We start from the raw sequence: 26,624 nt of genomic DNA on the forward strand, positions 1-26,624 counted from the left end.
TGCTCCATAACCTTCCCCAGCACCGACGTCAGGCTGACAGGCCTGTAGTTCCCCAGATCCTCTTTCCAGCCCTTCTTGTAGATGGGCATCACATTTGCTAACCTCCAGTCAACTGGGACCTCCCTGCTTAGCCAGGGGGGATAAAGGATTGAAAGCGGCTTGGTGAGCACTTCTGCCAGCTCCCTCAGTACTCTTGGGTGGATCTCATCAGGCCCCATAGACTTGTGTGTGTCTAAGTGGTGTAGCAGGTCGCTAACCATTTCCCCTTGGATTATGGGGGCTTCATTCTGCTCCCCGTCCCTGTCTTCCAGCTCGGGGGGCTGGGTACCTGCAGAACAACTGGTGTTACTATTAAAGACTGAGGCAAAGAAGGCATTAAGTACCTCAGCCTTTTCCTCACCCTTTGTCACTGTTTCCCCCCATGTCCAATAAAGGATGGAGATTCTCCTTAGCCTTTGTAATTAATAAAATTACAGAATTCAGCAAGTCTTTGTAAGGGTTTAACTATATCTGTGAATCTACTTGAGACCCAAACAGAGCAGAGTTTCAATTATGGGTAACAGAAGACTTCTGAGAAAACAGGTAAGAATGAGCAAGAAATACAGTGAAGGAATGGACAGGATTAGCAATTTCATGCTCAGTTTCATCAAGTTTAAATCTGCACTGCTAACACAAGTCTTACTTCCTCTATCCTATCCCAAACTTCTTATATAGGTACAAGAGTTTGTGCAGTTACTTGACAAACTGGTCTGAGGAACTGATCCAAATTTAAGTTAGCTCTTTTTGGGTGGTGGGAGTAGGGCTTCATCTTTAACTACATCAGTTCCCTGACCTGATTTACCATACTGCCTCACAAAAACCTCTACCAGCACAGGAAATGGGTGGTGTGGAAAATGGAATGAATTGCTGGGTTATGCCAGCTTTGGCTGTGTGAAATCACTTCTAAAGCTATGGATAAACATAGAAAATATTATATCAGGAGATAAATAAAGAGTCTGAATTTGCAGCTCATTTCCTATGCCACAGTAACCAAACATGGTTTTACCATGCATGCACATAATTCTACTGTAAATTAACACATTATCACTTATCAGAGAGTAAATTACTTTGCCTTTGCTATAAGCTAAAGCATGGTACTGTGGCAATTACTGTAGAAGAGGAAGAGCTATCGTGCTCTAGATCTACCTTGTAACTTACTTCATACTATCTTGTTCGTATAGCCTTGGCCCTAGGAAAGATAATAAAAGTCAAGTTTCAAAGTGAAAAAGCTTGTTTCTCTATTTGATACCGTAAGTATGCACTTGTTTTTGATTCTGAGACTACTATTACCATTTTTTTTTAAGTGTTTTCATACACTGTAAGAAAATGGAATATAAGCTGGGTATTGTGATCACTGTGTTACACCAACTCCCTTTTAAGTATTTCTTAAAAATACAAATCACTCAGGATTACTATTCTCAAATTCATATTCAGCTTCTATTTTTTTTATTGGAGTATTTGCATTTTATTCCAAGATAACACTTAATGTTACAGCCCCCTCTACTGGAAATATTTAGTAGATACGGTTACACAATAGCCTGGAAAAAAGATTCTTCTCTTAAAAGAAATGTAAAATAAATGAAAAAAATACATATAAAAGCCTGTAACATGGCGTTGATTCATTCATATTTAGTCTATCATTTGTAGCTGAGTAAGCATCTTTCACAGAAGAGTATGTGCTGTAGTATCAGGTAAAACTACTGATACCTTTAGTCCTTTGTTATCAGGCAAATCTAGGCTAAATCTAGTTTAGACATTATTTAATATGTTGTGTTAACAACCTTATTAATTTAGGCAAAAGGACCTTAAACTGGGACTCAAAAAACCCGAACAACTTGTGTCAGGTGACATGGAAGAGTCACATTTTCGAATGGCCATTCAAAATCAGAACTGCGCAGCAAAACACCCACAGGTGGCCAACTGGGACAGTTTTTCATACTCCACGTTCCAAAACCCCACCTTGCCACAACATGATGTGGTTATCTAAGGCTGCAAGTAATAAATTCAACTTCTCAAGATCCAGAGACAGAGAGACAAGGATTTGTAACCATCATTTCAAAGAACTGAACAAGGTTCACTGTTTTATCTCAAAATATATTTTTCATTTGCAGTTTTCTTTGTATCTCAAGTTGTAAAATAACAAGTCGTTTATTTTTTTTTTAGTTTCCCCAAATAGTTCCAAGACAAGTAATACTTATGTCCTCTGTAACAAAGCCTCAAGTGAAGAAAATAATCTCAGTTTCTCTGCAACGTTTCTGTTTTCCTTATTTATTAATTCATTAATAAAAGACTTTTTCATCCCTGCTCCTCTTCTCTTACTGTCCCCCTTCAACAAATGGGACAGTAAGACAACAGTGCTTACTTTAACTATCTTAGTTTGATACTCACAGGTGCAGGCATGGCTATGGCACTCTGGGCATAAGGCTGATGATGTGGTGCTTGAACTCCATGATCAGAATACAGCTAGTATAAAAACAAAACAAAACAAAACCAAAAAATGAGCCCAAAAGCTTGTTTCACAATTTTATCTTTTTGCAAACCTTTCACATGAATTTAGATTCCTTAAAACTTCAAATTGTGGGCTATGTTTATCTAAACTACTGACTTTTTACAAACCAAAATTTCAATATTTAAATCTGTTTTTCCCACTGTACCAAAGTTTGGTAAATTTAGCTTATCTAGATCAGTGTCAAAAAGCACTTTCCCTGACATAAGCAGCACGCTTCTCTACTACAAATCCATTTCACTCGGCTCTAATTGGAACAGTGTTGTGCTGGTTTTGGCTGGGATAGAGTTAATTTTCTTCATAGTAGCTAGTATGGGGCTATGTGTTGGATTTGTGCTGAAAACAGTGTTGATAACACAGGGATGTTTTAGTTGTTGCTGCACTAGTCAAGGACTTTTCAGCTTCCCATGCTCTGCCAGGTGCAGAAGAAGCTGGGAGGGGACACAGCCAAGATAGCTGACCCCAACTGACCAAAGGGCTATTCCATACCATATGATGTCATGCTCAGTATATAAAGCTGGGGGAAGAAGAAGGAAGGGGGGGTTGTTCGGAGTTACGGTCTTTGTCTTCCCCAGGTGACCGTTACATGTGATGGAGCCCTGCTTTCCTGGAGATGGCTGAACACCTGCCTGCCCACGGGAAGGAGTGAATGAATTCCTTGCTTTGCTTTGCTTGCTGGCGCGGCTTTTGCTTTCCCTACTAAACTGTCTTTATCTCAACCCACGTGTTTTCTCCCTTTTACTCTTCTGATTCTCTCACCCATCCCACCGGGGGGAGTGAGCGAGCGGCTGTGCAGGGCTCAGCTGCCGGCTGGAGTTAAACCACAACAGTCCTTTTTGGCGCCCAACGTGGGGCTTGAACAGTTCGAGATAATGACACATTTGATTGGAATGTGCTAGATCAAATTTACAGCTGTTATTGCTGTTTAGCTATTAATGGACAGGCTTCTGTGCTTGCCATAGGGCTTGCTTGCCTTACTGTATATTAGAGTCTAGTGCTCATTAGTGGCTGCTTTTTTGCTTTTGCTGCTTGCCGTGCTGCTGTACTAGTGATCATCTTACTCTGTTGTGCCTGGGAACATTTCGGTAACAGCAATGGCGATGTGCCTGGACTGGCAAGTGGCCAGGGCATCGCTGCTGTTTCTGTGCTGCTGTACTGGACAGGCTGGAACTCCAGTGTGAACTCGAGTCAAAGAGACTGTGACCTGTGGATGAATCCACATGGGAGCAGGACACCCCGAAGCATCTGTGCCCATGGATAAGCCCATGCCAGAGCAGGTATATCTTGAAACGTCTGTGGCCATGGTTATGTCTGTGCCACAGCAGGTATACCTCAACCTCTGAAGGGATTGTGGCCCAAGGATAAGTCCACACTGGATAAGGTGTACCTCAAAGCATCTGTGGCTGTGGATGAAGTCCATGCTGCAGCAGGTACACCTTGAAGCAGGTACACCTTGAAGCATCAGTGGCTGTGCATGAGGCCATGCTGGAGCAAGTTTACTTCTGAAGGGACTACAGTCTGTGGATAAGTCCAAGCTGGAGCAGGGGCAAGGGGAGGAGTTCATTGCAATGTTAAACCTGATGGTCTGGTCCAAAGGGACCAGGGGTGGAGACTGTAATGGAAATATCTTTAAATTGTTGTAACCTGGGATTTGAGTTGCATGTTATGGGAATTACTATAGCAGGACCCCTTGTTGCTAGCCAGGCTAGGAGCAAGGGGAGGAGTTCATTGCAATGTTAAACGCTATATCCTGGCGCAAAGGGACCAGAGGTAGAGATTGTAATGGATATACCTTTAAATTGTTGTAACCCATGATTTGAGTTGCATGTTACAGGAATTGTTACATGTGCAGGAGTGACCCTACCTGAGCTGGCTTTGGTGCCCAATAACTCCAAGAAACACATCACCTCTCCTGTTCTGAGTGACCACCATAAGAGATGGAGCCCAAAGTCATGGACTAAATGAACTCAGTGGACATTTTGTGGACATTTATGGACATTTTACAGGGGTGGTCCATAGACTAAGGGAATTATATCTGTGTATTATATCTTAGGATGGGAAGGGTGATGGTGGGTAATGAGAATGTATTGGATAGTGCGAGACTGAGCATGACATAAATGGCATGGAATAAGGGGTGGAGAATGTGCTGGTTTTGGCTGGGATAGAGTTAATTTTCTTCATAGTAGCTAGTATGGGGCTATGTGTTGGATTTGTGCTGAAAACAGTGTTGATAATACAGAGATGTTTTAGTTGTTTGCTGCACTGGTCAAGGACTTTTCAGCTTCCCATGCTCTGCCAGGTGCAGAAGAAGCTGGGAGGGGACACAGCCAGGATAGTTGATCCAAACTGACCAAAGGGCTATTCCATACCATATGGCGTCATGCTCAGTATATAAAGCTGGGGAAGAAGAAGGAAGAGGGGGATGTTCGGAGTGATGGCGTTTGTCTTCCCAAGTAACCATTACGCGTGATGGAGCCCTGCTTTCCTGGAGATGGCTGAACACCTGCCTGCCCATGGGAAGGAGTGAATGAATTCCTTGTTTTGCTTTGCTTGCCTGAGCGGCTTTTGCTTTCCCTACTAAACTGTCTTTATCTCAACCCACGTGTTTTCTCACTTTTACTCTTCTGATTCTCTCCCCCATCCCACCAGGGGGGAGTGACTGAGTGGCTGTGTGAGCTTAGTTGCTGGCTGGGGTTAAACCACGACAAGTGTTTAAATGTGTAGATTACAATATTGAAACATAATTCCCAGCATTATCGCACTTACAAGATATTTACATACAAATAATACACAGGCTTTTCTTTGAATTTTACACCATCTTCTGAATTTCCACATAACGCTTCCTTTAACATCAACAAATTATGTACCTGTGAACTGAGAGCATGTTACATCCAAATATTCCTTAACTAATTTCATATTTTTCCTTAATGCTCACAGATTTAAAATTTCTCTGTATAAGCCAATATCTGATTTATTAAATACAAAAGGTAAAAATAACGTTGATAATAAGATTTATGATTATACGATAAATACTGAGATTTATGCACTTTAAAAAAAAAAAAAAGGAAAACCCCAACAATCAAAGTCTTGTATTATTCAAGACCTTTGTAGGTAAAGTAAATTACTTAAGTGGGAAATCCTGACATACCTAAGATGTTTGAAATACCAGTTTTGGAACTCCTCTTGTAGCAATAAAATACTCTTCAACTTTTGTAAAAATACTTGATTACTGTCCTAATTTACCATTTATTTTGGCATCCCTGTTAATTAGGAATGAATCATCAAAGAGGAAAAGTACCAATTAATCATAATACATTTTCAATTTCATAGTAAGTTTTTCTGTAGCCAATTATCTACTGTCATTTTTAATAACCATTTATAAAGAAATGGCCTTATTGTACATTAAGAATCTCTTAAGAAACATTAGAAATGCTATTGTTAGAGAAGCAAAAAAAAAAAGTCATAAACAAAGAAAAAATTACTTAGTTGTTCAACTACTCTTAATTCATTCTGATCTTCAGAATATTTAGAAACGAGCTTCTACTCACACAGAAAAAGAATTACTTCAGGAAATTGTTATGGCTTGGATAGACTACTCCAGCATTCTGAAGAGTCTGACTCCCATTTTATTTAAGTGTTGTTTTCAAACAAAACAAATTGACTAGTCTTCATACTGCTGTCAGTCATACACTTGTGACCCTCAAATATTTCAGAATCAAAGCATCCTCCTCGAAAACTGGAAGAGATACTCGAACCTGAGGACAACTGAAATGATTTAACAGCAGCAGCATGGGTGTGGGGGTAAGTACAGGAAACAGTTGATGTAAGTGCTCTGAACTGCCTGTGCTTAAACTAAAAGATTATGTTTTTCAATTGCAGATAAATGGTTCAATTGTAAGTAAAAATTTTTATAAAAGTACCTCAGGAACTGCAGCTTCCACTAGGAGAGGAGGAGGTATACATCCACTTTCCTGGGTAATCCCTATTGGCTGATAAATGACTTCAGATGGTTGCAGATACAAGAATGAAGGTGAAGAGGCAGGAGACTGAAAGAAAACACATTGTTTGCATAAATTGTATGATTTATGCACTATAAATACCAAAGTGTATTTTACAGTCGTCTTTGCTACATATAAATGAAGGTAAAGCTTTAAAAGAAAGTGTCAAATTCATCTTTGATAACTTAAAGAAACTAAGTGAGGGGAAAGTGGGTAGAAAGGTCAGGTAGAATAAAACAAAGATGTCCTTTAATCACTTTCACGTATTTTTCAGATTTTATTTACATTTTGGAGAGCATTGTTAGAGAAATCTTAAACTTTAAAAAATTGACACTTACTCTCAAGATCACAGAAACATAATACCTTTAATTTTCTCTTGCAAAAATGTTACGTTAAAAAAACTGAAAAATTTTAGTTTTAAAATAAAACCGACAATATTTCTGTAATTCAGCACCCAGATTTCAAAGCAACAGACTGACATCTATTAATAGAGCAAAACTGACCATAACTGGACACGGCTGGCTGCTACTAAAGTAATGAGGACACACTGTAATGTTCAAGCTTCAGGGACTTGGTCCTCTGAGCTTCAAACTCTTCAAGTTCCTTGAGTGGCAAGATTTCCATAATAAGCACATCTGCTACAGAGATCACAAAACCGATAAAGTCTCCTCCCAGAATTACCAAGTTAGCAATTTCAAGTTTTTCCTCCTATTTCAAGGGTCTGGGTCTAATTTCACCATACTTTTGTGTCTACATGCCTCTGCTACCAATACTCCAATGAAACATAACAGTTAGTACCAGTTAATGAGCTAGTTAATACTAATTTTTCCTTTCAGGCAAAATATGGCAGTTTTTACCTGCTTCTGAGAACTTACTAGATAATTTAATACAAACTTTTTGCCAGAGGGAGAGGGGAGGGGAAGATGCTTTCTTTCCATGAGAGTTGTATTTGATGTTTCAAAACCTGCTATTTTATGCCTTCTATTGTATCAGAAAGTGTTGCAGATGCATTGCTAAAATATAGCAATTAATATTTATTTCAAGTGTTGTGAATAGTGGGAAATTTCACTGTTAGGTAAGTGCACCGTACCTTTACCTAGATGCAAACTAATGGTAAAATGCTGCAACTATGAACAGTATTTACCTGTGGAACAGACCACTGCCACTGACTTGGAAGACACTGTGTTGGCGCCTAAATTCAAACAAAAAGAAAGGTATTACTTATGTGATTAAGAACACATGCATACACATACTAGAATTCCCAACGTACTAGAATCAAAACTATCTCAAATCTATAATAAATTCTTAATTAAAAAGAAGAAATATGATTTTTCATAAGCCCCCAAATAATTCAGGAACATAGTTTTGTCTACTTTCACTCAGCCTCTGACTTGGGCATTTCATAAGCTTCTAAAATACTGAAGCATCTAAGGAGTGTGCCTCATTAGGAAAAAATGCAGTTAACTTTCCAATACACATTAAAAACACAGACATACTGCACAAATCCACTAGTGGGCCACCATGATGGCTAGGGGACTGGAGAACAGACATATCACGATGCTGAGAGAATTGGGTTTATTCAGCCTTGAGAAGGATAAAGGTGGGAGGGGATAATTATTGCTGACTACAACTACCTAAGGGGGGGGGGGTGGAGCATAAATACGACTGAGCCAGATTCTCATCAGAGGTGTTCAGAGCACAACAGTCAATGGACACAGGCTGAAACATTGAAAATTAACTAGTTACAAGGAAAAAAGTCTTTTACCATGAGAAGGGTCAAATATTGGAAGAGGCTGCCCAGAAAGGTTGTGGAATCTCCATCACTGGAGATATTTAAAATTCAGCTGGACAAGTTCTGAGAAACCTGATCCAGCCCTGCTTTGAGCAGGAGCTCAGCTTAGATGATAAAAGTTAAGGATGGTACTCAGCCAATTGTCTAGCAACACCAAATAAAATTTTAATTTATTACATTTCCATGTAGTAACACAGGCAGAATAAATTGTATTCTAGTGAAAAGAAAGCCTTCGATGAAATGAAAATCTGTTTTATATGACTCTTTTGAGCAGTCTTTTTATTTCCTAAGAATAAACAGACCTGAGAGAGTGCTGCACATAAAACTGCATGGCTGGAAGGAATACTGATGGTCTGAAACCCATTTTCAAACAGATACCTGATAATGGTATGTAGGAGACTGATAAACCGGTTGAGCTACCATCATAGGTGAACTGGAAACAGAGCGTGACTTAAAAAGAAAAAAAGTTACAAGTCTTAATGCAGCAATTTCATAAATTGTCACTCCTATTAAGAACAGTTCTGAAGTACTATAATGCTGAACCACCTCCCCTCCCTTTTGAAAATGGATTTACCAAGTTTTAATTTACACTTAGATTCTTCAAAACCACTGTTTCTAAGGGCCTACATTAGAGATGAAACAAAAACCTTTGGAATATTTAGTTCTTTTCAGAAAGCACTAGGCCATCACTATCTAGAGATGTTATGGCGATCCACGATCCTGTCCATGGATACATTTTTATAAACACTTAGGGCAACCTAAGTTGTCATGGATGTATTCCTATCCTCTCCACAGCCCCAGCTCAATCTTCCCTTTTCCGTTCCCTTCCTCACACCAGCTCCAACAGCCATCTGATTTGGCAGTGAGGTAGTTCAGGGAGCTAAACCAGCCAGAAACCTGCCTGGGTTTCTTGGGGGCCCAGTTTAGTGTCAGAGAAACACCAGTGAAAGAAAGGGGGGCAGAAATATATAGCCATGTTAGAGGACAACATAGGACTGTGAACCTCTAGTTCTGACTAGTTAAAGCTAGTGTGTGCAACTCCCATGTCATGAAATTCCTTCATTCCTGCAAATATTTAGGAAGGAACTGCTCCACAACTACTTTAATTCATTCTACACTATATGAAAATGCAGAATGCAAAACCAAAAAGAATGCAGAAACAAAAAGACCCAATCTGCACTGTTATACATGCACAATACACACCAAATTAATATCTTTAATTTGATTAATGTTTTCTGTAACATCGTATTTTCAGGTTTTTTCCTTAACTTCTTTATATAGGTACTTTCCTAATGATGAAAATTCAGAATATATAAATAACTGAAACCAAAAACACTATTTCTAATTGGAAAGATTAAGTGCTTTTTGGCTGAAACACAGTGGATCTGAGGCAGGGCACCAGAACCAAAGTTCAGTACTAGAACACAAAAAGTATTGTTTTTTCCAACATGTAGGATTTGAGCAAGTTGTAGAGAACTATAGAGCATGAACTTCAAAAAGGCTTTCTAAAATACATGAACAGGTGTTTATGCTTATCCTCCAAAGTTGAGAAGGCACTACATCGTGCCTCTGTTAGGACAGCAAACATCATTGAAGTTAAGAGAAGTGATTAGAACAGAGGTTAAATACTGAGAAAAAGATTATACATTGCCAAAATAAACAACATAAAAGAATCTATTACTGATCTCATGTCTGTTTTGGGAAAGTTTGGTTTTATTTATTAATAATTCTTCTATTGAATTTTTCCCCCAACACGTGAAGGGATTTTCCATTCATTTATAGAGATAGCACATATAGCCTCTGTGAATGCTGCTTTTACAGAAATTAGTAAGGATGCATCCTCTATGTAGGTCCTGTGCCTTATGCAGATCCCATCAGTCTTGCAATCCTTCCCTCTTGTTAAAAAAGAAAAAACCAAAACCAAACCAAAACCAAAACACAACCAAGAACTAAAACCACAAACTGAAGTGATTGACAACTCCTTCCTGTACTTCCCAAGAAATTCTGTCCAAGTTCTCCAAGCCTACTAAAGCCAAACAATTGATCTACTGAATTATCTTTGTCCTAAAACAAGCAGTATTTGTGAAAGAGTATGTGAAGGACCATAAAATTACTCAATTTCACTTTTGCTTTGTTTATCTAGTATTATGTTCTCTTTTCATCCTCAGCGTAGTATTTTGCAGCCAAGAACACATCACTCATGGAGGAATAATAAATGGAGCCAATCAAGGGTCATAAGCACCAACAGCTCCTTAGTAAAAAACAACTTCTCCTGGGGTAGGGCCCACACTGATTCTGAACTACCCTGTCCAGTAGGTCACATCAAAGCAAAGTTCCCTGCAGAAGAACAATAAACTTAAGTAATATTTAAAAACCACCAAAATAAACAGACTAATATAAGGAAGCCATTTAAACATTGAACATGAGGCACAGCCGAAGAAACTGGAAGCAGGAGGGACTTGAAAACACTGCACTCAGCCTGGTCCACAGAAAACCACATATACAAAAATAAATTACTTACTGGCCATGGCTGCGGAACAGAAGCAACTTCAGATGTATGAAAATAAGCCACTCCATTATGGTAAATGTAAGGATATCCACTTGAAGTAGTTAAGTACATTGTACCAGCTTCTGGTATTACAGTAGAACCTGGAATTAATATTTTAAAAGTTTACTTACCAGTAAATTTTTTTTTTTATTAGATGTGCAGGTCATAAAAAAGAAGAAAAGATCATTTCTGATCTTCAGAGAAGCAAAACACTCAAAGGAGAGAACACGGGGCAGTGTGCCTAGTGCCATCTCAATTCCCTCTCAAATGCAAAACCACGAAAGCAGACGGTCCACAGGATATCTCCAGAGGTAGATGGGAAGATGTGCAGATGACGACATGCATATAAATTACTAGACACAGATAACTCCAATTACCAAATAAAAATTATGTATTTTTTAATCTTCAAGTATCCAAAGGTAACTTTGCATTGTAGGAGATTTTCTTTGGTAACCTCCACATATTCATATTTAGCTGAAACAGGATCCAAGCACTAAAAACAACAGAATGATTTCAATACAAGGTGCAGCCTGGTTTCTCAACACACACAGACTGTCTTTCTGTGATGGCACATTGCCTGGCAAAAGTAAAAACTGTCCAGATGTCAGCAACAGGGACACTTCTCAGCAATGCTGCCGCTACGGTGGAGGTTATAAATGAGCATGGTGTGACCCCAGAGCAGAATTCCATCTACATAGCCCTCTAACAGGTACTGAAAGCAAGCATTATTCAAATAAAGGGATATCTATCCCTATGCAGAGATTGTTTATCTTTTTCTAACACTGTCTTTGAGAACACCTAGGCTCTCTTTCTGTCTGCATTTTGGGGGGCATGGGACAGGACTTCATGTTTCTCTAAAACTTTATGTCAAACTTGAAGACAAGTTTCAGTTCCAAATATAGAGACTTCTGTAAAAAAAAGGAATATTAATTCTGTAACTGAAATCAAAATCTTGGAATCACATTAAGTAGTAACATAGCATGGAAAAACTCAGGAAGAACACAATATAAAGATCACTGAGCAAGTTTTAGTTTTTCACCTCCCTTGCAAAGTTAAGTGCCACGAGGAAGTGCCACGTTATGGACAGACATAACACTAAAGAGATTACTAGAATGCTAAGTGGAGGACCAAGAAAGGTCCCACAATGATTCAAAGGCCTTTATTGATGGTAGAGAGTTTGACTAATTCCTAGAAAAGCCTGAAGACGCTCAGATACAATGAAGCTGAAATACTATCCATAGACAGGTCAGGCTAAGATGGTTGTTAGGATAGTGTTAAACAGACCTTAGAAAAATTAGAGGCTACTTTACCTCCAGTAAGCAATCTAGAATAGTAATTACTGATACCTCAAATGAGGAGACCAACAGGATCCCATGGCCAACAACCTGTCCACTTCACTAACTACCAAGTAAATTGCACAGAACTTTCTGCTACTATTGAATAGGTCTCTTACAAAGGAAAAGGAAATATTCTCCATCAAACCTGGCAAACTCACTGTGACAGGAAAAAAAACCAAAACAAGCAACCTGGGGAGGTACAGCTATCTGAAATTCTTCCAGCCCACAATTCATCATTCTTCTTCCAGTTGTTCATGTTTGGTTTCTACTTTTCAGCTTTTAGAATGCCCATTTTCACAATATTTGGTGCTGGGAAAAGCAAACTGAGTGGGTCCTCCCACTCAGTATGTTCAAAGTGCTTAGCAAAAAAGGTCCTATGATGACAGAAGAGCTAAAAACTGTTTTGCTTAATAGTAGGGAAGACAGGGATTAGATTATAGGTGGGCTGGAGAGGACAGAGATAAATGGGCTATTTCTTCAATTCTACTAAATATAATAGAACCACAGCCTTACAGTGATACGGCAAGTCTAAGTTTTTTGGCTTCATGAACCTCAAGATGAGCTGCAGTAGGACAAAGTATCCTAGTGACTAAGGTTGGCAGGCTGACCATGAGAGTAGACACATCAAAATCAGATCCTAGGATACGTCCCCAGATGTCAATATGATCTTGTGTCACAGATCTATCCTAGGCCTGAGGAAGAAGTGGCAGAGTCAAACAGGGCCACAAACAGGGCCACAGAGATCTCAAAAGGACACAGCAGCTTTCTTCAAAAAATGTTTTTGTAGTTCTTTTTTCCCCACTGTTCTCCCAGTTCTCAAAATTGAAGAGATATGCCCCTCTTCTATCAGTACACACATTCAGCACAAGAGTCAGAGGAAGCATGCACCACAAGTCAGGCAGTGCAACTGAGAAAGTCCAAGTCACAGATGGAAAGAGAAACAAAGCACAGCAAAAGAAAAAAAAGCATATAACCCCTTGATGATGACTGAGCAAAGATCATTAATTTCTAAAGCAAAGAAACTATACAGTTGGAATGAACTGGAAATGGAATACTATTCCGGAATAGTATTGGAATACTATTCCAGGGGAATACTATTTTCCCCTGGAAATGGAATACTACACACTCACAAGGGAGAAGGGCATACCTATGCATGATGGGAGAAAGAGAGAGGGAAGTTTCCTGTCTGCAGAAAGTATGTCTGCACCAACAGTGGTAGTGTACATATGAACTACATCTAATAGATAACGTGACAACTAAAGAAAGCTTAGAATTAAACTAAAATTCTCTATATTGTCCTCAGACAGAAGATGAGCAAAAGTTTATTTTTCTTCTTCCAAAAGGTAGTATAGGACAAACACTGAAGGAAAGTTACAAAAGTACACTTCATTCCCTGCAGCACTTATAAAGGGAATGTATTTTACACCTGACAGGTAGCCCTTACTGAGGAATAACAAAACAGCATGCCCTGCTATGCCAAAACCTGACAGATCTTGTCTTAAAAGTTGGCGATTTATATCCTACATTTTCAGTAGTGTATTACAGAAATAAAACAGCCCATGGCAGAAGGGGAGGGCATCTTCTCTAGAAGAAAAGCTGTCTTCTGTCTCCTCCAAAAGAACATTGTAACAGCATACTTGCTCAAGATAAAGAAGTCATCTACAAAACCCCCAAACTTATCAATACTCCTTTTATGTAGGTGTTCAGTCTAAATAGTTCTTTGCCAGAGAAGGAACATACAGCATCGATTCCATTTCTTACAGCAAAGAACTCTTAAGTAGTGAATGGTGACTGCAACCACCCATTCCTTATGGTTTCTACCAAAGAAAGCAAGATGCAACAGTCCTGATGGATTTTGCTAATACAAATAAATAAATCTGTAATAACCAAACCAACCAGCATAGCCTGCTTTATCCTGTAGAATCTGTGAGGACAGTCTAAGTGTTTAGACTTGAGGTTCTGCCTGGCAACTAAATTTCCAACTGAGAGAACTTTCCATGCAGTTTGTTCCTAGATAATCTTTTCCAAGAAAGAAAGTAAACAACATATTAAGGGAGAAAAGAACCAGAGACAGTCAATCTGTTTATTTGGACATTTCCACTGGCGTGCATTTACTTCCATGCAAACCATTCTGAGTATATTCCACACACAGCATTAATACAGTGCATGACAGGCACATCTTGGTTAAAAACTTACATTCATAGTGACACTTACATAATACACAAATGTAAATAAAAATACATACGAGGACTCCGTATTTGCTGTTTTCTTATTGCTGGACCAATATTCAATTTTTTATCCTTATAATTAAGTTTTTTAGCCTAGAATTAAACAAAAAAAGACATTCAGTATATGTATTTTCTACTCATAGCTAGGCATCCAAGAAACAAAAATGAGAAGTAGACAAGGCACTTTGTAGGTTTCACTCTCCCCTGCTTTTTATTTACAGCGCATCTCAGAAAAACCAAAAGCTATACCAATTCCTTTTCAATCTAACTATAGACTTCACATAGACAAAATTAATCATTAGTAATTTGAAGTATTACTTACTCCTCATGGAGCCTCTTGACTAACAACTGATACCTATAATTGTCGGCAGATTTTTTTAGTTTTACCTTCCTCATATATTTACTGCTTTTATAAAAGCATATTTGTACACAAACTGACAATTTCAAGTATAAAGATCAGATTTATTTTTTTCATTATCATGACATTATTTTACAAAAGATGACAGGAACAAGTAAGTCTATGAAAATGTCCAGATTATAAGGGCTGAATGTAAAAAAAACCCATATTCACTCAGGACTGCCCTAAAACTTCCTTACATCCAGCCTAACAAAACATAAAAGCACACATAAAACAGATATCCTACTAAGGCTAAACTATTGCAGAAGAATTTTTTAATTAAAAAAAAAAAAAAAAAAAAAAAAAAAGTGCTACGTACAGACAAGTAAAGCTACATTCTCTTCCAACTGTTTCGCTTACAACAGAAAGTGAGCATCAGGTCCATCAGGTAAATTAAAACCTTGCCTTTGTTTTTAAGTTGACACTGAACTCCCTACTTGTTAATATAATGGAAAGGCATAGGGTAAATCAACCATTTTTTTTTTTTAGTTGTCAGCATCTATTTAATGCTGCTTTGCAAAAGCTGAAAGGGTTCTGAAGGCCTGCTTCCCTGAACAGTTACGTAAGGGAGAACGTGCCACGAACACTACCACGTTACACCATGAAGTCTTCAGTTCTCAGAGCTGTAACTTCTCCAGTAAGGAGATAATTACTTCTTAAAGAGGAACATATAAAGAAATACAGTTCTAAATCACATTCAACAGAAGGACAATAGTTCGGTAATCAATACATTTTCTTCATTTGAGCCCAATTTAGCAAAATACTTGAACACCTGTACATAATGCAAAGTCCCACCTATCAGATTTAAAGTTAGGAAGAGGCTAAACTATTTTGTTGCATCTGGGACTTCACAAACAAGTATTAATTATGGCAAACATACCTACCTAGCCTATTAAACACAGAGGAACTCCTAGAAAACAGATGCACATTTCAGTCAAACAGCATTCCAACACAGACAATAGGAAGACGATTCTCCCAATTTCATTTATGTGATCCATCAGAATTTAGGCTTTTTTATACACAGCTTTCACAGTTAAGAGAAATATCTAATCTGTATGGACTTCTTCAAAGCATTTAATACAGCACTGCATGAAAAATTACACACAATGCTACAGAAAGTGAAGACTAATAGGAAAAACTGTGGTGGTGAATAAAAAATTACTTCAGAAAGATGGGAAGAAGTAGCATTAGTAGTAACAGCATATGACCGGAAAGAGGATCCTGGTGAAACTCCTCAAGGTCTGTTCTCGATACTAACGCAATGTAATGCTTTCAAAGACTGCAACATAGAAAAAGAAATTTCTGGAGACATTACTGATGATAGAAAAGTACGATGGGGGAAAAAAAAAAATCATTGCAAAGGATGATCAGAATATCATATAAAAGGAGAAGACATTCAAGAGTACAAAATGAAAAAATCATCCATTTCATATATAAATTATTAAAGCCTAGAAACTCTCAGCTTAAGAGGTCTGAGAAAGACCTAGATGCTAATTGATCTTAAGATCAATATGACATAGCAGTACGATGCAAAGGTGAAAAAGGTAATAGAATTGCAGCACATCTAAATTAAGTAAGTTATAGTAGACAAAGAAGTATTAGTATCATTGAATGAGACACCACTAAGGCTTCACACGGAGCAGCCTTTCAGTTACAACAGAGGCAAAAATCCTAAGCCATTTTCTCAATGGTACTCCGTACTACTGGCATTCTTCTAGTTCACAGAAATAAAACAATAAAAAAAACAGGGGAAGAAAAGCAGCTGACTCAAGAAGTTCCTGTCTGCATACTCTTTTGGCTCCACATAACTGTATTTTTTGAAAACACTCTGAAAATTTCTTTGAAAGTGTCCCAGCTCTTATTTTGAATTTTAGTATATGAAATTCCAACAAAGGCTCAGTATTTCAACATTTTAACCAGCTTTATATTTGGGAGAAGGCAATTTGCAAGCTTTGGATACTATTTTCTGGGGGTTTTTTTGTTTTTGTTTTTCCCTCGCACCTGGATACCTTCACGTGTATGAATAGATCCTGACCGACAGATCTCTCCAGTACATTCCAACCAGAACATGGAGCTCACATTTAAAAACAAAACAAACTTAAGAACTAACATACAGCTGAAGATCTAACCATGTCTCAAAGGAGGTTCTACAAGGAGTGTCAAGACAGCAATGTAGCTAAGAGGAGAAGCAACAGTTACATGACATAAAGTAAGCCTCATTGTTTAAGACTTCAAGTGAATCTAAGTATTCATGAAAAGAATTACGTCAGCTCTCAAAATCAAACATGTCAGAATAAAAGACAGCAGTTATCCTTCCCAACTCCCCACAAAATCTTGACAGCAATAGATTTTCTAGTAAAGCAAATGAAAGCAATTGTGAAGGCTAGTCTTTATAGCTCTATATATACTGTAGACCACGTATAGACTAAGAAAGTAAAGACTGTATGTCAAAGTCAAGAGCTCTACTATGAACTGGCAACTCCCTTCCCTAGTTCCAGAAGGTATCAGTGAAATCTTATCTTAGATCTCTCTAAGCCATCTTCTTAACTACACAGACCAAACTTAACAGATCTTCAAATGCAACTTGGCAAACAGAAGAGGACCAGACAACCAGGGCTACTTAGTGTCTAATACAAAATGAAGTATTTCATTTAAGAGATAATCATAATGGGGACTATCACTTACCTCTTGTAAAATCTTCTGGGCATCTTCTTGGGTTTCAAAAGTAATGAAACCATACCTAAATAAAAATTACAGAAGCTAAGTCTCTGAAGTTCATATTTACATACATTGCACATTATTACTTCATATATAGTACAAATGACATTCAAAGGTAAGCTAATGGGAAAAAAAAAATCAGTCGTAGAAATAAAGATTGCAGTAACAACTGTAATCTTAATTTAACATCCTTGTATAGTCTCCTTACTAAAATATTTAAGTATGTCATCATATATTACTGTTTCTATGCAGTGAATGAGTAGCCCTCATAGAAAGCTATGCAAAACTCTCTGGATTGTCCTTGTTACTCAGTGTACGTCTTTAGTTCCTTCATTTCTATTAAACAAAGAGATTTTGATCTGAAGCTCTCACTTGTTATGGGTGCCCAAGATGAGACACTTGGGATGTTATAATTTTTTTTTTTAATATTGTACTTCATAGCACAGCTCCCACCTACTTCAGCAACAACTGCAAATGCTCTACACTTCCACAAGCACTATCCAGTGTATCAAACGGAGTTCTCAGAAAAAGCAGCAATGCAGAGATAGTGTTTCTCTGTGAATTACTCGTCATTCTTGACATGACTAGTATTAAACAGTTCTGTGGTGATCAAGGATGAACTTTCTCATACTTCATGATACAGTATGTCTCTTTCACCATATATCTTCTAACTGCTGCAACAAATCAATGGGCTTTCTACACAGAACTCCTGCTGTACCAAAACTCCTCAATTCATTCTCAGAGAAGTCTAGGCCACTGAATGTGGCACTGCCTGTGCAAAAGTAAGTATATGATCTTATAATTAAAGTCTGTACCACAACACATACATACAAAAAAATGGGGTTTTTTTCCCCCAAAAATTAACTTCAACTTTCTGAATATAGACAGATCTTTTTTGAAATCTTTTAGTAGTTTTGTATGCATAATTTCTTAGGTTCATGGCTCATTTCTCATAGTCAGATTTCAGAAGATACCAAGAAGGCCTCTGTCATTCCAGCCAACAGATCAAATTTTGCAATACAACATATCATTCTTTGTGAGTATTTCCATGCTTATTTGAGGAGAGAGGTCCAGTAAGTTTCTGACCAGCTATACTTTTAAAGCTGTGGGCTTTTCCTGTATTGCCTTCTCTAAACAAATTTGGAAACATTTCAAAGTTCAAAGAACACAGAAACTATTTTCCTAGCTTGGGACCTTTCCTACACAGACCTTTCGTTCTATGTGCTATCTGGACAATAAACTAATAGACATAATCACTCACACAAACTTGTTAAGTTTCTTAAATCACTTGTCAATGAGAAGCAATGAAGCCTGTGCTTGGATTTCAATAGAAATCCCAATACCACTGAAAGTAATTATTTTCCAACATACTGAGACATATGCTGGCAATCACAACTGCATAATAATTGGATATTCTTGAGTTATTGTATTATATGGACATATGTACTGCAAGTCTCAGATATTTCTTGGAATTTAGTAAAAGGGTAAGAGGCTTGGTGACAGGTCTGGGACCAGGACCAAGTCCAACATGACCATGCAGGTGTATAGTCTATGCTAAGACCTGCAGCTCAGTGTGTAATTATCTGATACACATTGAGTGCTGACAGCATTAGAATTATGAGATTCAGATACCACAGGGTTACTGCTCAGAAGAGAACTTCAGACCAAAGTGAACTTTAAGTGAACTTTACAGGTACAAATTCTTATGCACATTCTGTTTTGCTTCAGCCCTCTTTCCACCCTTCTGTGGCAGTACAGTTCCCTACCTTATTTCCTTCACTATACTTTGGGTTCTAGCAATAACTTTACTACCCAGTCTTAATCTTTCTCCAGATTTGCTCTTTGGCATTTCTCTTATTGTTGACTTCCAGTCTTAGTTCCCTTTTCTGCAGTCATGATTCATTGTCAGATTTCCCCATGTTCTTGTTCCAAAAATCTTCACACAAAATCTCAGTTATTGCTATGCACTCCAGCACAATCAGGTGTATCTCACCTCCTCCTCCATTCTTAGGTTCCTTTCCACACTGGCTTTCAGTAGTAGAAATAAATGTTTAATAACTAAATTACCTTTTTAGGATTATCTACTTAAATTATTATTGTCATAAAAAACCTGAAAGGACTATTGATTTTTTCCTAGTTGCACACAGCTTCATCATATTATAACATGACTACAGAGTTTTACAGTTATGCAAGTTAGAGACATCTATCTGTAGATGTTAAAGGGCAAGAGCAGATTTTTGTATACATGGAATAACTGGGAACATCAATGACATAAAATTAATAATATTCCAAGCTATGAAAATCATAATCAAATTTACTACAGTCAGCTTTCTGTTGTATTTTCAATTCCCACAACATGCTTATTCTACTATACCAACCCCTTTGATACTCCAGCTCTGTCATTTACTATCTTCACTTCTTTCACACTGCCATACTGAGCAAAAAACTTCCTCAGATCATTTTCATTAGTCTAGTACAGTAAATCAAGAGGGGGGGGAAAAAAGAAGAAAAGTTGGTTTGCATAATTATTCAATGAATATTTACCACAAGACTTTTAATGGATATACTTTGGATAAAGTTTGTTACAAACTAATTATAACCCTGGATAGGAAGAGAGAAGAATGAGCATGTGTAAGCCTCACAGCAAGAGAACAGCATCTCTGTTTAATCACTGCATTTTCATATTCAACAATAATGCTAGAAAGCCACCAAGATATTAAAATTCCTCTTTTAGTGGATTTAGTGGATTTACACAACAACTGTCCCTTTACAGGCAAAACCATTGAAGCAGGTTTACTAGATCCGAATTTTAGTTTCTGTAAATTATGTACTAGAGTGCTGTTTACAATATGAAACACCATTGCACTGTTTTCAAACTTCAAAACAGCAGAGTATGTAGGCTTCCATAAAGGATATGCATAGGTCACATATGAAAAAAATCCCCACTAAACCACAGTGACTTAACGGTCAAATCCATCTAATATACCATGATCCCTCTTTCTAAAGTATATTTAATGTAAGACTCTGCAAACATGTATCGGCACACCACAGGAACTCCCCATTATAAATTAGGTAAGAAAAGGTCCTTTTACTGGAAAAAGGTCTAAATCCACTTGGAGGAAACTTCCCCTCTGAGCATGCATGGAGGAAGACAAGTTCCTAATGTAAAGGCACACCTAAGCTATGTGAACACTTGTCTATGTTCTATGAATCAGTTTTCTTTTACGATGTAAGCATATATCAAATATGGTCCCCTAAACACCACATTTCAGATTTTAAAGTTTTGTTCTACATGGTCCATAGGTAATACCATGCCTAATGCTGGAAGTATGCTTATATGCATGGATCTCTATATGCTTCAAGCAATTTCTATACTCATCTATACTTTTTGTTATTTTAAGGACATGTATCAGAAGTACTATTTTACCTCTAAGTGAATGACTTTTATCTTTTTTAACTGTATGTATACAATTCAGTAAATCCTCTCCTGCACATCAAAGGCTTATCTGCCTCATGTAAGTTTGAGAAGCAAAAAGAACTTAAAGGCAACAAAAACTAATTTAAACAACTTTCATAACTGCAAAGAATATGAAGTTAATGCTCTTTTTGAATAATTCTACCCTCAAGACATTTTACAAAAAGAAACAATGCAGCTTTCTTGCTACAACCTCAAAGTCCAGCAGAGAGCAATGACAGTAGAAGACTGCTTTATTTCCCTCACTAATCCAAGTATTCAGGCATTAAAATATCAGAAAGGACTCAGTCGCTCTGAAAGTGTGAGGAGTAACAACAGATACAAGTGCACTGAACAGGCATGAAATACTTAAATGTTTTATTAAAGCTCGGTAATTGTGTCCTCTCCTTGGAAACTGCCTGCATTGGTTCTTGAGAAACTGCCCATCATGGAAAGGTTAAAAAATTTCTGACTGGAGTTCAGAACCACTCTCTTGAATAGATGATCACACTTTGCACCTAATCAGAAGTGTGGAAGCCTGTGTACAGAGGAAAACTGATTCAGCCAAACAACTGACAGCTTATATAAAACAATTCTACAGCATATGCTAAATTGTTCTCACATTCCTGAGTAACGAAAAGCACGTAAAAAGTATAAAAGGCTCACAGTGGTGATTTTCCTTTCCCTTAAAATTTTCTCCCATTAACACCAAAATGTATCTGCTTAGAAATGAAAGGCCTATAGATAAAATTTCCCATTTCTGGAAGATTGTTTCTTTTAAGCTCCATGTGTTACATGCAGTTCAGCTGTTTCACAAAGCTGAGAAAAAGAACCTGTAACAAAATATTTGAAGGCTAAAATCTGCCAAGAAACAGCCAAAGAGCCCTTAAGATTGATCAGTCCTGAAAGTGTCATTCAATACCTCAAGGACATGAAGCATGGCTACACAAGACTATAAACTTGGAAAGCCAAAGGTTTACCTGCAGAGCAGTGTATTAAAGAGGAATAAGAAGGAAACACTATTCTAATAAGGAAACACAGTGAAATTTGCAAGTATCTGGACAAACACGGTATCTAGAAGCTTGCCAGAAACACATTCAGGACCTGCCTTTTCCTGCTCATGACAGGACAAAGGCACTTGTCAGATTCTTAAGAAAGGCTAACATTAAGCCTTCACCTATCTCAAAGATACATGGCATACACCAGTGAAGAAAGAGCTCTTCAGACCAATAGGAAAGTGTACCCAACTAACTTATCTTACTGAATTGTATCTCTGAATTTAAGAGGCCAGATGTTTCCTCTTGCAAACAGGAGTCACTGCTATGGTGACAGACCAAATGGAAGTGTCTAGCAAAATGATAAAAGAGCTTGCTGGAAAGCAAATTAATTTTTTGTCAACTATTTATTTTTGTGAAAAAGGGAGACAAATAGCTTTTTTACCCCCCTCCCCCCCAGCTGACTTGAATAAGACCTTTTCAGGGAAAAAACAGCAAAAAACCAATGCTTTTTGCCATAAGATTCCCAATAAAAAAAACAATCCAAGACTGACATATATATCCTATGATTTGAACAGAAATGTAAGGCTCTACTTGATATCAAGAGTCACAGTAAATGGTTTCATCCCTTCTATTTCCTTTCCCAACAAAATCCACCTTCTTTATGCTTATAGATGCAAATAGACTTAATTCCTCTGTTCTTGAAATCAGATTCATAATAGATTTTGACCTATCAGCAACTGAACCAAAAAGTCATGAGACCCTTCAAAATGAACAAAGAATATGAAAATTAACAAGAATGTTGATATGTTATACAGAGAAGTGTTTTAACCTTTCAAATTGCAGTGAAGAAAGAACAGCGTGAGACGTCTTTTTACAGGTCTAGTAATTTGCTTACTATTAATACAAAAAGCTACTGTGTCTCTCTGCTAAAGCCCAAATATACTGAAGACCTCGCACAACATCTCTTGAATTATGAATGCCTCCATCTGAATTATCTCAGCCAAATGAGCCAGAAGATCCTGGAATTTCTTGTATTTATTATGCAAAATAGCCTGAGTGAATTGTCATTCCTCCTCCTCTTCATCTGAGTCAGTGCTCAAAAGGCCCGCAGCCTAGGAGGATTAAGGCAGAGAAAATACTGTTGGTGGGAACAAAGAAACAGCTAAGCAGACCAACACCGCTTCACAAGTCAATGACTTAACTTACTATCTAAAGCGGTAAGAAAGAAAAATGAGAGTAGCTGGTGTAAAGGTCTGGTGTGTATCTTGTTACAGATGTTCAAAGTGACTGAACAATGTAAGAATGGTTCAATATTCACTGCTATTTGAGGTTTTTAGGGCATATGCAAAGGCACAAGCATTCTAAGAATTAAGATCAGTACTGCAAATTGCCCAGAGAAGCTTTAATATTTGTTTTGAAACAAACACTTGCTTTTAATAAAATTACTATGGTAAGTGAGGAATACACGCACTGTAGCTCCTTCTTTGTATGAATTGGATGAAAAGCGCTAGAGGAACTGAAGCTACTGACATTTGCTCTGTTTGCAATCTACAACATTGTGTTTACGGTTTATTAAATTACACTGTTATACATAATAAAAAAACTTCTACATATGTTTCTACCATAAGCTCTGCTGATTACAAAAGCCACCTTCTTTGAAAAGAGAAAACTCTGAAGAACCAGTAAGTCAAAAGCTTTTAGCAGCTAGGTGTACAAAGAGTCAACTTTGTAGTACAGTTATGTAAATCAAGGCTTAAAGCTTTATTCTTTACTGCTGATTTGAACATTATAGTGTAGGGCACTTACCACCTAAACAAACACACATATGATTATGTCTCACATTTTTTCTTACTCATTTTTTATAGGGTTATAAATTACCATTTAGTAGTAAAATTCAGAAAAAAATACCTTAAAATCAATTCCTCCTACAAAGATGCGATTTGGAGTAACTGTTCCAAACCTTGGAGCACTGGTCAGATTATTTAATGGCACCGGTGACACAGTGTTGGGAGATGAAGATAAAGATTCTGTTTGCGTCTGATTTGTGGTCTGCTGATTGAAAGAAAGTATTTTCAAATATTTTCAATATCTTGCATGTTATAAGCCATTAAATAACAAAATTCTTAACAGAAAATACATACAGAATTTTTTGGAAGGCACAGCAAATGCTGAACAAGTGAACATTAACCATGTGTTTTTATTCAGATTGCAGCTCAAAGTATTTAAACAGAAGCTTAGTTTTAAGCAATTCAGTAACTTAGTGAATACACTATGGTCTGAAGTTTTATTTTATTACCTTTCTGAATTAGACATTTAGGACTTAATCCCCAATGTTAGTTTTTCCATTTGCACAGCACCCTGGTGTATGAATCCCAAGTTATGAATTCTATTTCAGACGTTAATTTATACCTATTAGAAGCCCCTCAGTTTAAGCCTATGTAGAAAGGACCTCTTCAACTCAGCCTACACTCTCACACACATCTACAAAACTCTGCTCTCTGCAACAGCTTCTGCTTGGTTTTCCAAGTGCCCAGCATCCATAATTCCACCACATAAAAAAATCAACAAGTTCATTACAACCGATGAGAACAGCACTTGAAGACTAGCCTTTTAATTCAACACTCTCTTGGCCTACAAACACAGCGCAAAGTGATCCTAACAGAAATTCTCTATGCAAAAGAACCACCAGATTGCTCTTGCACCAACAAAGGAAAGGAATGCAGTACGGTGGGAACTTCACGGAAACCATCATTTAGTGAAGTCTGCCTGATGTTTTAACTTCCACCATGCTTACACCTGTGACTTGTGAAACAATACAGACTTGCATTTCATTGGAAACCCTTTTCAGAACAGACTAATACTGCCTTATGTAGTCAACCCTAACTGTGAGATGATAGCTGTAAAAGCAGCCACGTAGTACTGTCACTAACTTCTCTAACAGGAATTGCAGTAGAGGCTTCGAGACCATTTTTGCTGTGTGTTTCCCCCCCTCCCCAACTAAAGTTTACTAAAACCAATCCTGAGCTATAGTGCCCTGACAGTACCACTAAGGAAGGAGCCCAAAGTGAAAGACAAACAGCTGCCGCAGGCTGCAGATAACAAGACTAACAGTAAGCAGAATAGTGAAAATTAGAAGTAGGAATCTAGGAGTATCAGCCTCCAACCTTTCCTTTGAAAGGATTTCAAGAGAAATGTATTTTTTCTTATCATTGCGCAACCCTTAAAAGTTGTAGTGAGGACCAACAAAACACAGGCAAGCGTATTTTACAAACAGAAAGCTACTGCATCTAGTAAAGTTCTTTCACTTCTTGTGGTATCAGTATCTTTTAGCCTCTCAAAAATTATAGCAGAAAATGAAGTGCTCTTAAACAGTTCTCACAGAATCCTCCTTTCATTTACACTGTCTGTTTTACTTCCTGATTTTGCCTCTCTCAATTCAAAGAACAGCGTTTTCTTATCTCTGTCTTTAAGCACTCCTGGATAAAAACAATCACTTATCTTTGGGAGAACACACAAAAAATGAAGGCTGAGAGTTAAAGTGCAGTGAGAAACAGAGATCAATAATGAAGAAGAAAGTTAGGAAACAAGTTGTCTTTTTCTGTGCCCTGCAAGCCCTTCTAGGATAATTTGATATTTCCTTAGCTACCTGCGAATTAGTCCTATTAATTCTGAGTAATGGGTTAATGCCATTGTTTTGGATACCTTAAAGACAATAAATCCAGCTTCGTGGGAATACTATCCTACGGTAGTGCCTGAAAGATCTGGAATTTCATTTTCTCCACACAGGTTTTAAGAGTTATAAGTCTTATTAAAAAAACTCAAAACCAAACAAAAAAAACCCACAAAAAATCCAAACCCCACATGGAAGAAATGAGGAATTAAACACGGCACTTGTGAAACGCCCAATACAGTAAACCCCAATGAACTTTAAAACATTAAAGTCTGTATTCTGATAAGTATCTCAAACATCGTTTCCTCTAACGCCAGTGTAGCAGTAAGAAAACAGCGTTAAAAAAAAAAAAATCTATGTGCTAACAGCATGTCACTTGCCTAATCATTTGTGTTTCTACAGCTGTTTAAACTCACTTTTTATCTTTTTTTTTTCCAAACAGTACGGATATGTATATTCATCAGTATTTTTATGGGTTATTTAGTGTGTTTGACAACTGCTCTTTACCAGAATTGATAAATTTTCGTTTTTATGTTGAACACATCCACAGTCAGACAACCAAACACTACAAGGGCCTGGTGATTAATCCCACCTTACTCCCTAAAGCACCCCCTTTTTACAGTCCGTATCCTGTAGTGTCATAAATTAGCCAGCCACCTTTCCCAGGTACCGTGTACCGCTGTAGACCCGAGGCAAGGGGAGCTGTTTACCAGAACCTGAAGCCACCCCAGAGCGCCGCACCACAGAGGAAATGGCGGCATCCCGCGGGGGTGGGGACAGGGCCGCAACCGCCGCCGCCAGCGAGGGGCGCTTCGGCGGGAAGGCTGCGCTTCGACCGCCCGCCGCCGCTCCCTGCCCTCTCGCCGGAGCGGCTCCCCGGCCCCCCGGGAGGCAGCCTCGTCACCCAGCCGGGCTCCTCACCGCGCCGTCAGGCTCCAT

General features: G+C 37.9%; 1 protein-coding gene across 1 annotated transcript; it reads right to left on the reverse strand.

Annotated features, from left to right (window-relative positions):
- Window positions 1–2,406: 2,406 nt before the first annotated feature.
- On the reverse strand, window positions 2,407–26,624 carry BOLL (boule RNA binding protein). The gene is made up of 10 exons (XM_075511855.1): window positions 26,607–26,624; window positions 23,924–24,064; window positions 19,942–20,033; window positions 17,531–17,585; window positions 14,466–14,541; window positions 10,857–10,984; window positions 8,714–8,785; window positions 7,688–7,735; window positions 6,466–6,591; window positions 2,407–2,502 (listed from the first exon to the last, which is right to left on the reverse strand). The coding sequence occupies exons 1-10, from the start codon at window positions 26,622–26,624 to the stop codon at window positions 2,407–2,409; spliced, it is 852 nt and encodes a 283-aa protein (XP_075367970.1).

The sequence above is a fragment of the Mycteria americana genome, chromosome 9 (assembly GCF_035582795.1).
Source record: "Mycteria americana isolate JAX WOST 10 ecotype Jacksonville Zoo and Gardens chromosome 9, USCA_MyAme_1.0, whole genome shotgun sequence".
NCBI lineage: Eukaryota > Metazoa > Chordata > Aves > Ciconiiformes > Ciconiidae > Mycteria > Mycteria americana.

Bases quoted from the DNA above. Each gene is read 5' to 3' on its own strand.
- BOLL (XM_075511855.1), bottom strand. The intron at 8,786-10,856 runs GTAAGTAATTTA...TTTCTTTTTAAG, and splicing joins CTGTTCCGCAGCCATGGCCA to TCACGCTCTGTTTCCAGTTC. The intron at 6,592-7,687 runs GTAAATACTGTT...GTTTTCTTTCAG, and splicing joins GGCAGTGGTCTGTTCCACAG to TCTCCTGCCTCTTCACCTTC.